General features: G+C 39.2%; 1 protein-coding gene and 1 long non-coding RNA gene across 3 annotated transcripts; one reads left to right on the forward strand and one right to left on the reverse strand.

Annotated features, from left to right (window-relative positions):
- The first annotated feature begins 422 nt into the window (after positions 1-422).
- LOC116619399 lies at positions 423-12055 on the forward strand. Its single transcript, XR_004296665.2, has 3 exons — positions 423-432; positions 10838-10840; positions 11422-12055. It is a non-coding gene; the product is annotated as an uncharacterized LOC116619399 (long non-coding RNA).
- Positions 1662-10860, reverse strand: LOC5514532 (polycomb protein Suz12). 2 transcript variants are annotated; one of them, XM_032384153.2, is made up of 13 exons: positions 10615-10860; positions 10459-10505; positions 10187-10251; positions 9009-9077; positions 8696-8757; positions 8122-8222; positions 6569-6833; positions 6154-6422; positions 5344-5694; positions 4490-4635; positions 4149-4235; positions 3324-3515; positions 1662-2415 (listed from the first exon to the last, which is right to left on the reverse strand). In XM_032384153.2, exons 1-13 carry the CDS (start codon positions 10712-10714, stop codon positions 2151-2153), a joined length of 2019 nt encoding a protein of 672 aa, XP_032240044.2. In that variant the 5' UTR covers positions 10715-10860; the 3' UTR covers positions 1662-2150. The 2 variants fall into 2 exon arrangements, with proteins under 2 accessions (XP_032240044.2, XP_048575830.1); XM_048719873.1 differs by lacking the exons at positions 9009-9077; positions 10187-10251; positions 10459-10505; positions 10615-10860 and adding an exon at positions 8967-8985.
- Positions 12056-12158: the final 103 nt, after the last annotated feature.

The raw sequence follows: 12158 nt of genomic DNA on the forward strand, positions 1-12158 counted from the left end.
GCATTCTGCGGGAAGAAACCGTAGCGCAAAACCGGCAAAAGTGCGGGAAAATAAAAGCTTGCGAAAACGATATGGCGATGCACACAAGCAGATGCATGCGAATATTTCCTTCATATTTTGGCACACTTTCCCGGTCCTTCTGTAGTGTATTTTCTAACAGTCTGATTAGCATTTACTTACTTCTTATTGTTATAGTAGAATAGCCCTAAGTTGCAAGCACATTTATGTAAGTTCCCTTTCTACACGTGAAACAAAAATGCAATGTATTCTGGTGACTGTCAAATCCGTTGTATCGCGACGCCGCATTTTCAAAACATCGATTTGTTTTTGTCTTTTGTTCCGCCAGTCAAATAGTTTTAAGCCAATCAGTTTCTTGCCACCTCTCGCCTTTTGCAGTTGCCTGGCTTTCTGTCGCGACACTGTCTAGTTTTCGTCCAGAAGAAAGCCAGGGAAGTGCAAAAAGCGAGACTCTGATTGGCTCAGAATGGTTTAACTGACGGAACAGAAAACCAAAACAAATTGGGTTTTGCAAACGCAGGTCGCGATACAACGGATTCGACGTAGGGCCTGGCTAAGCGCGATACATGTCGCCTCCATGCCACCTCGAAAATCATTGTAGCGCGCGACAGATCATGCAGTCATGCAGCAGCGACAAAGAAATGTTTCGCGGAAAGTTGATAAACATTTTCGCATCGAGCTCTACAACATTTGTCGCGCACTTCATGTTTTTGGTGTGCTGGATAAACTAGGAAACATTTAGGAGACATGAAAACACGCTACATTTCGCGCTCGACATGTCGCCTAGTTTAGCCAGGCCTTTATAGTGAACTGATTCCCTTTAACAAATTAAAGCGAGACTTTTTTTTTCAAATGTATTTAGAAAAAGAATATACTGTACAAATAACATTATTTGAGGAAAAACCTCGACACATTCCATACAAACATAATCAAATGAACAAGCCCAGGTATGATGAAGAATTTAAGAAACAGCTGGGTTACCTGTGGTGTGGACATGCGCATAAGGAGCGAGAATATATATATATACATAGGAATTTACAAGTTTTTACACTGATAAATGTAGATGGTACACTCATCATGGCTTAGCATTTTGAGTGTGCAAACAGGTTTCTGTATCTTTCTTTGTACTATTATTTCTGTAACAGATAAATAAATTACAAAATGATCAATTCTAAACACCAACGTGGTCAGAAAAAAACGCTTTGCGGTGTAGGGAACCAAGATCAAAATACAACGCGCAGTAGGTCTTAATGCTTGAATGATTCAGCTCTGGTGTGTTCTAGTTACTCTTTACCTGTTACTAAAGAACGATGGCGATTTGTACATAGCAGAGGGTACGGTATTTTAATCAGTAATATCTGCACTTCGACCTGAAAAATGGTTCATTCCTCATCCAACATAGCAGAGGGTACGGTATTTTAATCAGTGATATCTGCACTTCAAACTGACAAATGGTTCACCCCTCATCCGGGAGACAATTCAGGCGCAATCCACTTTTGCTCGACAACTAATTCATTTATTCTTTTCCGCAGCTCCAGATTTCTTGCAATCTCGCCAATCAAGTAATTCGCGAGCTACCTTTGCTTGTACCAAACTTCACCTCATTCCGTCAAAGTCATCTCATTTTCACCTTATCCCTTTTCATCATTCTACGGTCAAAACCCTGTCAGCCGCCATTTTATCATCCCAGCAAATACCAAGTGCAGGAAAGCGTCCATTTCCATCAGTAAGTATGGCATAGACGTTACTTTTTGGTGGTTATTTCGATATTTCTTCAGATAATTTGTCTTCCAATTTTGAAAACAATAACGAAGGTATGGCTGACAAGGGTTCTTAAACGTCTATTCCAAGAGACAAGTCGTGATAAAACTTGGTTAAGGTACATTGAACTTTCTGATCAGCACCCACGTATACGTTTCCTTCACTGCGCAAACTCTTTCCAGTTCTCAAATTCTAGTTAACGTTCTTGAGAAGTTCGGGCGCGGTTTTTTTTCGGGCTGTAAGTGCTCGATACACGGTCCTTTCTCGAGGTCTTTTATCATATCATACACCTTCGTAACTAGCGCAACATTCTGACCAGCTTTCCGATCCACGCTTTCCTCTACCATGGTGGCATTTTCTCCTATACCATCTTATTCCTTCGTTTCGCACGCACCTTTCTGGCCAGCATTCTCGCTAACATCTACTTCGGCGTTTCGCTCTTGTTTCGTCTCGTTCGCGACGTCTTTTAGCTTCTGCATGAGCTGGAATATCTGGCCTCCGTTCAGCAGGTTGAAGTCGTGAAGGCTGACAAGGTGAATAAGGAAGTTGCGCTTGAGGTTCTGGCTCATGATTTTCTTGGCGTTCACATCGATGAAGGTGAGGCAGGCGCTGTACACTTGAGCGTCCGCGACGTACCTGACAAACACGATTAAGAGGTTTTAGTAACAAGATTTAAAGCCGCATTGTCACCAGTTTACTTCCGGTCGATTACGTAACAGTCTCCGATGATTTTTAACAGAAAACGAGAAAAATATTTCAAAATATTGAAAGCAGTGTGTCTATTGGAAGTTTCTTTGAGGATGTGATCGATAATTTAGAGCGGATGGCCTGGTAAATATCTCGGATTCTAATAGATTCTTTTCTCTTTAACAGAAAATATTTTAAAATAGGATGTGATCGATAATTTAGAGCGGGTGGCCTGTTAAATATCTCGGATTCTAATAGATTCTTTTGTCTTTTAACGGTTGAGGTTTCCGTTGGACCTCCGGAAGTAAACTGGTGACAATGCGGCTTTAACCGTCCTGTTCTACAATACTACAAAAAAACATGTCTGTGACCATGTACAGGGTTCCCATAAAATATCAGAGGCTGATAAAATTGAATTTAAATTCTCCAAAAGTCAATTTCATCTCGATTATTATTTCTGTATAACTTATCGTATTTTGACAAATGTTCTCAACGTGAAGGAAACAGTGTCGACTTTATTTCAAGATATATATCCAAAGTCGTAGACTAAAAGTATGTAACAATGGAAATTATCTTGGTATACGACTTTTGGCCGTGGTCTGCTCAAAGACCTTATAACTGCTCTGTTAACAACAAAACAAAAAAACAGGATTTCGATAACAAACTCAATGATACAACAGGTAAAACAGGATGCAGTTATCGATTTAACAGGGTTAACTGGGAACTCTCGTGTATTCCAGCTATCTGTATAAAACAATGTCTAGAAAACCGTAAAAATCATGAAAACAAATCGCTAGAACGGAAAGTACGTTCCAGTCTTCCTTCTGGAAAAACCACAGGCTACCCGCACGTCTTACCCTTTCTCCATTAGATGCAGGTTCCAAAGCTTCATGAGTTCCTTCTCGCCGTCATTGACGTCAGTGAAGTCGTCAATCATTTGGATAGTGCGCATGCGCATCCACAATGGATTCTCCTCCCCCTCGCTGTCTGACAACGAGCCTAACTCTGATTGGCTGATCGGTACGCATGTAGATGAGTGGAAATACGTCCTATGGAGAAATACGTAAACGAAAAATACGTAAACTAAACACCGTAAACGCGAGTTTTAGGGCTCAACTTCAAATAAGAGCCCAAGCTCAAATCAAGTTAATCTCATACCGTATTCACACCAGCACTTAAACCAGTTTAAAGGTGGTTTTATTAAACTGGTTTAAATCTCAATTGCCCAAGAGTGGGCAGTAAATACAAAAATAAATAATAAAAAGTTAAGCCAATCACCCTGTGTGATACTGAATGACAAGAGCTCAGATACAAATTGGTTGAGTTGGCAAAGAAGGGGCCAAAGACAGCCGAAATACAGCAGACATTTTTAGCAGACGAGAACTCACGTCGGAACCGGGAATCGAACCCGGAACCCAGTGGTGAGTGGCACAGCCATTACAGAGTGACGCCAACTACACTACCAGGCTTTCGTAAGGTTGCTATAAATCAACACAAGGTTGAAAAAATATATTTAACGCCTCTTTGAAACAGAGTTGTTGCGCTGAAGTTGTGAGTGTAAGCCCTTGGTTGGAGAAAAATAAGCTTCCCCTTATATATGGTTATTTACTAGAGTGTTTGCCCCAGCTACTACTGGGCGTGGCAAAGGACCTTGTCAGTATTGCGGTGGGGTGTCTGTATACCTTGTGTATCCCGAATGATAGGGCCTGTTTTCATCGGCATCATCAGGCTCAAGGAATTCTGACAGGCTTTCTTTCCTTCTCTGCGGCCTAAACACATAACAGAATACTCCATATATCACTTTGTAACATGCCAGGCTGGATGGATGCAACAGCATCCATATGCAACTGTGTGGAGGCCAACTACCAATGTGTGATAATGCATCCCTTATTACATTGCAAATGGTTTTATTGCTCCCAAGCAGGCGGCTAATCAAACAAAAAGGTGTGCACATTGTAGCTTTATTATAAGAACTTTTTCAAGTTCACTGGCTTATTGGAAACAATAATCCTCCATACAGTACCTCCATGCAAGGACATGATTGAATGGCACCCGTCTACATGGTCCCTCCCGGCTGAAGGCGTAGCCAAGGGCATCGTTCACACCCTCCATCTTTCCATCATAGTGTTCGTTAACACACACATCAATACGGGCCCCTTTGCTGTGAGGCTTGGGATGAAGAACAAAACATGTGTTACAGACAGAGCAAAAAAATGGCATGAAATTTTCCAATTCTCAACATATAAGCTCCAGATTCCGCATACAAGGAGTTCCTCTGACCAAAAGCTTTATTCCAAATTCTAAAGAAATTTAGATATTAGCGAGCAAAGTTGGCTTAATTTCTCATCAGAGCCCGACTTCTCCCTAAAAACAAGGAGAATTCATACTTCGAACATTTGAAAATTGTACTTCAAGCCTCATATCTCGAAGATGAATCCATAAGAAAACAACACATTTTGATATTGTTGGTTTACATAACATAAGGTACCTCTATGCAAAAATTCAAGCTTACCAATGTTAACCAGACCTTATTTTAGGAAAACTTGTCTTTTTTTTTTGCTATGTCTGTATTACAACATGTATGGTGGAAACATGTTTCTACTATAGTCCTTTAAACACAATAAGAAATATACAAAACTTATGACCTACAGTTATAGTCCAGGAATATTACAGTTTGACCTGGAAAAGATATGCACAGTACCTTTCTCTTCAAAAAACGTTTACGTTATGTGACTTTATAATCAAAATAATATACTAAAGGTCCACCAAAATCAGATTTTGGGAACATCCCAAAATTTAAATATGAAAATGATTCATGTTGGATGCTACTGTTTTTCAAGAGGGGATAGCAAGTCAAATTTGGTGATATATACTCACAGCGTAAGTGAATGTGAACCTGCTATGACACAACTTGAGGTGTTTCAACAAGTTGTAAAGCTTGCTGCAGTTCACATGGCACCAGGGGCAGCAAAAGTCGTGTCGGGCCTCTGTCTGCTGCCGGGTGTGGCTGTTATATATAAACTGGTAATAAAGGACTTGTGCCTTGTTTGTTTTTTCCTTCTGTGAGCTGTCTCCAGAGGGGGTGTGGGGTGATTCTGTACCACTAGGCAGGTTGTGAGAAGAGTGAAGGGGAAGAGAAGTTGGTCGTTGAGAGACCACAGGAGTACCAGACCAAGATAGCTTGAATTTCAGAGTAGGACCATACGCAAATATGTCAAATGGCCCCATCTGTAACAGAAAAGGGGCATTACAAAAGCAGAATAATTCAAAAAGTCATTCATACAGTGTGATTTTATGACCATGAAATTGTCGATTGTCCAGTTTTGAATTGTGTTGGGGTAGGGGGGGGGGGGGTGTAAAGGGTAATTTGTCAAGAAAGATATTTTTTGGTTCTTTATCCTCTATACACTAAAAAAATGGTTCAAAGCTGCTGCTTTCTTCATTAGCCATCAGGTTGATTCTCACTAGGATGCAAGCGTAAGCGCAAACGGAAGTGCAACACAAATGAGAAGTGATCAAACACAAGTGCAAGAAAATCAAGCAGTTCCAGTGAGAATCGGGAAATTACGTGCGCTGCACTTTTGCTTACGTCCAAGTGGGAGGGGTCAGTCCAGTCACATCCAGTGTCCCTACCCCACCTCCCCCCCCCCCATGTCACACATTAATTCTTTCCATCCAATTACTCACATTCCCGTTGAACACATTTTCCCAGGAACTCTTATTAGACAGGAGACCTCTCTTTCTTCCAGGTCGTTTGTACTTTTCTTGAAGCACTAGCTCATACTCGCCATCTGTCAGTAGACAGTGCCGCTGGTTGTCGAACATGATAAGTTCAGCAAAGTAAGTCGTGTGCTCTGTTTGATAGTCTTGCTGTTCCTGCCCTTCACTCTCATTTCCATCATAACAGAGTCGTTTGGCTGGTGGTTCGATGTTCTCTTGACTTTGTGTCTCTGTGCCTAGTAAACAAACACACATAAAATCAGTGGAAAATAATTTAAAAGAGCATGATTCAGCTATGATTTGGTCATCATAGCGACAACTGCCAGTAGAAACATTGTATTGCCCTCTCACAAATAAGCATGAGTTTTACCCACTGTCTTACCATTAGTTTCTGAGAAGTTTTTTGTCACTTCGTCTGAATCCTTTTTCTTGGGTGGCCTCCCTTTGTTTCCTTTGATTGGTGTTTTGTATGGTACAGCAACTTGTAATGTCAGAAGGCACGTCTTGGAATATGCCTTGCTGGCCTTAAAAGTGGTGTTAGGGATAGTCACACTGCTTGATGAAGAGAGTTGAAGAAGCTGAGAGCGGGGGTTGAATGGCACCACTCCTTCGCCAAGAGAGACTTGATCAACTTGGAGTTCACTGTCCTGGAAATTGTTAAACAATAAAGATACAGTAATGATCCAGAATTAATAAATTATTATATATTAACAGACTTTAAGGTCTTAATTTTGTTTCTCAAGAAAGTGTACCAGGGTCTGCTCAACTTGGCAAAGCAATCCATATCTGACAAGTAAAGTTCAGCCACCTGCACATTTGATCAAGTCTCGTAATGAATTTACACTATACTAAATACTTAATATCCCCTTTAAACTAAAAGGTTAATGAAGATGGCTTATGGCATGATAAGTGCTGGGTTACATACTCAAGGTTGCAAAGAGCACCCTGTACACTGTAAAATATAGTGGCCATGTACTACATGATCGGTGTGTGTAGTTTTCCTTTGTTATGCAGGAATGTTGGCCATTGTTCGCTCGAATTTTTAATGCAGGGGTAACTATCGATAATGCCAAAAATACTTCCATACAAAAGCCACATGAAACGAGGACATTTTAGTTGAAGCGTACGGCATGTCTGCATTAGAGTAATATGGTACATTGCTTGTTCTCTCAGCTTGCATACGACAAAACTAATCGAGTGCTTTACCGATTGTGACGTTCTTTAAAGCAAATTCAAGCTTAGATATAGATGATTCTTTTTCGAGGGGACTGTTTGATGTGTGAGTTTAAAGGCAAGAAAAAACAGTCATAGTTTAGTTGCTGCCGACATTGCACTGTCTTTGTTTAACACACAACCTTCAAATTTATTCCTTCTTATTAATAAAAAAAAACTTTCTTCTTTTGCTTGGTAAAACTACTTGTATTAAGCTAAATTAGGCATGAAGTTTGCAGAAATCAGTTTTTATTGCCGATATAAAATAAAGGAGCTAAAGTTGTATTAGGCTTTTGTATAGTAGAATTCTATCACATCGAACGCCAAACGCCCAAGTTTTCTTTTCGCATACAAATGCATGGCATTGAGTTGAAGCCACAAATACTCTCAAGGGGTTTCATAGAAGTTAATGAGGCAAACAGGTGTGTGTTGTTTGGTGCGTGTAGCCCACACAAGGTGCATGTAGTTTGAGTGTATGAATCTAATTACACTCAAATTACACGCAAAAAAATGTGCAAAATTCGCGCACAAAATGTTAAGTTCCCTGCAGGTTGTATTGCAGCAACATCTATTCTTAGTGATGTGCAGGGCAGGCACCCTGTATTTCTTAAAATGCATTCAATCAGATAATAAATCCCATATCAGGCCTGTATTAGCTTCTGGAGATTCTAAATACAAAGTTGAATTTGGGAAGTATTGCAGTCAGATACACACAAAAAATACCTTTCGTTTCTTGTGGCAGATCTTAACAAGAGAAACCTCCACTTTCACAAAGTCCTGTTCCAACATCCTTCTCTTTTTGTTTCCAGATAGATCACCATTTACTAGACAAGACAGCAAGTATTTTTTTTTAGTTTACAAGGTGAAAGGAATAAAAGGCAGCTGATTATCTGATATGCCATTACTACCGAGTAGCCAAACTTAGTATTCAGTGAATTAATCAATAAAAAAACATTGGTGTCAGACAAGGCCAAAAACAACAATCTTTGTATTTACCTCATTTATTTATGCAATAAATAGAAAAGAACCCATTTTGCTGAAATGCAGAGGAACTGGTTGGTTTCAAGGTGTAAACACAAACATACAGTAGCCTGAACAGAAACTAAATGTTCAATCATTCCCATCTTCTCAATGGAATGCCTTCAATTAACAATAATATATTTATTTGGAAGATCACAGGTTATCAAAAAAAAACTGAATAATTATTTTGGTTATTCAGAATAATTCCAAATGTTTTCAAGCTTTTACTTCATCCAGTGCCTTCTCAAGGTTCTCTAAAGACCCTAACAACACCCACCTGGCCCAGAACCGAAAAAGAAACTTGAGAATGTTAGATTAAGATAACCATCAGTCTCCTCACTAAAATAGAAAGACAAAAAAATGGTTAAATTCCAAGGATTTTTGTTATTGGTCATATGCTACAATAAAAAAAATCCATTAAAGAAAAAGGGAAGGATATGCAACTTTAAACCAAAAACATTGAATACTGTCATGAATAAGATGAAAATTAATGCTTGGTGGACTGAAAACTGAATGGCTTTCTTAAATACCCACAGCGCCCCCCTTACCCTGTTATGGTGCTGGACTAGTCCCCTTAACAGCTTAGTTACCTAGGGTCTGGTTTGCTATCAGTTTTATTTTCCAGTTTTTCCAGCATGCTGTCAAGCTTGAAGTCTTTCCTGAGAAAATATTAATGAATAAAGAATTTTGTTAAGCCAAGGTACTGGCTATAAAGATTAGCAGATTAAATGTTGATTATAAAAACATCTCATTTTTGCATGCCACCATCTTTGGTGTTGTTACTGTGACTTCTTCTTTTCGAGGTCAGATCACAAAAAATGATATCTTTTGTGTTTTAGTATAAATCCACTAACATACTATCCCCAGTCTCACAATTTGATTGGCTCCCATACTCACAATCTATACAGCCATAGATACAGTAATAATTAGCAAAAAAGTGCATAAGCTCGTGTTGCTTTTTGCGACAAAAGCTGTTATTTATTACTGAGAATTATTAAAATTGTCATTTATTTTAAGGAACTATGTGAGTGGATTTATTCTAAAACAGTTAGAATACTCGTTTTTGTTTTGTAAAAGTCAAATAGTCAAATCGGAGCTGACTATTGTTTCATAGAAAACTCACACTCGTAGTCTAATTGTTAAAAATACAACAACGAGAGCTAAAACTCACAAATTTTTCCCACAATATTCAATATAAATTGGTGGTCGTCTTGCCCTCATTTAGGCAAGTGTCCTAAAAAAAACCCACCCCTGATGTCTCTGATAACACCATGAAAACATTGAAACAATTGTACATTTGTCCTACAAATGTTTTTTTTTTGCTGATCGATAGAAGATGAAATTTTCTTTATCAAACATGGAACGCACATAATAAAACTGGAAAACCAGATCAACAGAGATAAAGACTGTTTCTAAACAGGTACTGTACAATGAAAACTTGTTGTAAATTGTTTTTCGATAAAAGCAACCACCCAATCTTCTAAATTAAAAAGCGGAACACGTTAACTACGTTTATAAAACAAATACAAAGCGCCAAAAACGAGTATAAAAATAGAACTGGAGTTTCGAGTGGAGAAATGACATCGGGAAGGAAAGTCCACGTGCGTCGTCGTGTTGTCATTGTTTTTACGATCTCATTTGCATTCCCACACGCGTGTTTATACAAGTAGATACGCACATTAGTTCTAAGACAAACCCTGCAAACTAAATACCACAAACAAAACAAAATCAGAATAAACATAAATATATTTTTGGGTGATATAAGTACCTGTTTTTTTTGCGAGGGGTTCGAAGGTGTTTCATATAGGCCAGTGTCCGATGTAGAAATATTGGCTACAAAGGTTAAAATATAAAGTTAGAAACTAGTAGTCTGGAATAAACACTATCTAAGACATAAGAAAAAATGGTTGATGGAAAAATACGATACAACGCATAAGCCTCTTCGACGAAAAAGTGAATCTTACTAAGCTGTATGAAGCTGTGCTGTTGCTTATGTTGTGTGATAGTCGAGAACAATGTCCAACCGAATCTTAGCCTTACCGCAACTGCATTCCTTGTAGCTAGGAATCGGTAGATCTGTGTGGGCTCTGGAATAACACAACAAAGATTTCAAATATCAGTTCTTCTACCAGATTGAATCGCACACTAATTATTGACTAAAACCGAGCGCTTCTGTCCAAAGACATCATTACTCACTTTCGAATGCTTGTAGAAAAAGTTCATGATCGGCTCGAATTTGTTCGAATTTTGGCTTCTTTGTGGGATGAGCCACGGGTTCAGTCTTTTCTGTGATCATCTTGGTGCTTCTAAGCAGGCTAAGGGTCTAGGAAATGCTAGAAATAGAGTTTCCTAGGAGGACTTCTATGTCAACTCGGCTCCATTCACAAATTTCTTTCCCTTACGCGGGAAGCGAACACAGCGCGTGCGGACTTCTGGGATATCCGGCTGATCACTGAACATTTTTCATAGCCACGTGATATGATGTCCGCTCAGAATTTACGATAGACCCTTAAACTAGAAAGACTACAGACAAGCTGTAGAAAACTAGGTGGTCTGCATAAAACGCTCAGAATACTACTCCATGGGATCAGCAAACACAGCTCAAAGATCCACAAGATTTATTTCCATGGCGTTTACAAGGAAGGTAGGGACAGTGTCAGGCAAAATTCTGAAAATAAGCCACGAATTTCCCTCTAGCTCGTAGGGGACAATTCGCGTACAACGGGGTGGTAGCTCGGATTACGCAATGTAACTTGACCGGGTTATCTAATCAAACACGGAGAGCTCGTCGCAAAAATTAGAGGGAAAATCGTGGTTTATTATCAGAATTAAGCCTAACAATCACTGTTCCTGCCGCCCTTGACATTGCCGTAACCTTGGAAACATTGAGAAAACTAAGTGTGTAGGGGGAGGGGGGGCTCTAACAGCATGGAGGGCCCAAAACTGCTAGGAGTGGGGAGAAAATGACCCAGGAATCCAGATGCGAAAGGAAGGATTTGCTAGAAGAAAGGGTGTAATCAGAATATCGAGTTAGTGAACAACATTCCGCAATGTACGGTATTACCGATTCTAGGGATTACCTTTCAGTCTAACGGCAAATACAGTGAACATGTGCGTTCCAAGTTAACAAAGGCAAATAAGTGTCTTTACATTTTAAGATATTTAAGAAAGGAAGGAATTTGTCAAGAAGAACTCGATCACCTCTTTAAGTCTATTGTCCTTCCTAATTTCACTTATGGCTTGTCCGTTTTTGGTGCCTCAGACTCGGATCTCACAAACATACAGAACTTCCTAGAGAGATGCTTTAAAAGGAAATACATTTCAAACATTGTAAACATCCGTAAACTTCTAGAGGAGGCAGATAAGAAGATTTATCGTACTCGCTTAGATCAACCTGAATATCCTCTGAGCAAAATCCTGCCTAAGAAAAAAGACCAAAAATACAACCTCAGAAAAAGAAATGTGATTTATCCTAGGGTTCACTCAGAGCGATTCAAAAATACTTTTGTCAATAGGCTTGTCTTTAAATATAGTGACATATAATTGATGTAGCGCATTTACTTATAATCGGTTTCTCCTACATTTTGTAAACTTAGACATGTTGATTTATCTAAGGCAATAAAGATTATTATTATTATTATTATTATTATTATTAGACTGGGGATACGCAGGGGTTACTCTATAAAATTCTAGATTCCGAATAAGGCCGCTTTTGAAGGGTCGAGCGGGGTAAATGGGGA

This window comes from Nematostella vectensis, chromosome 12 (genome assembly GCF_932526225.1).
Source record: "Nematostella vectensis chromosome 12, jaNemVect1.1, whole genome shotgun sequence".
Classification (NCBI taxonomy): domain Eukaryota; kingdom Metazoa; phylum Cnidaria; class Anthozoa; order Actiniaria; family Edwardsiidae; genus Nematostella; species Nematostella vectensis.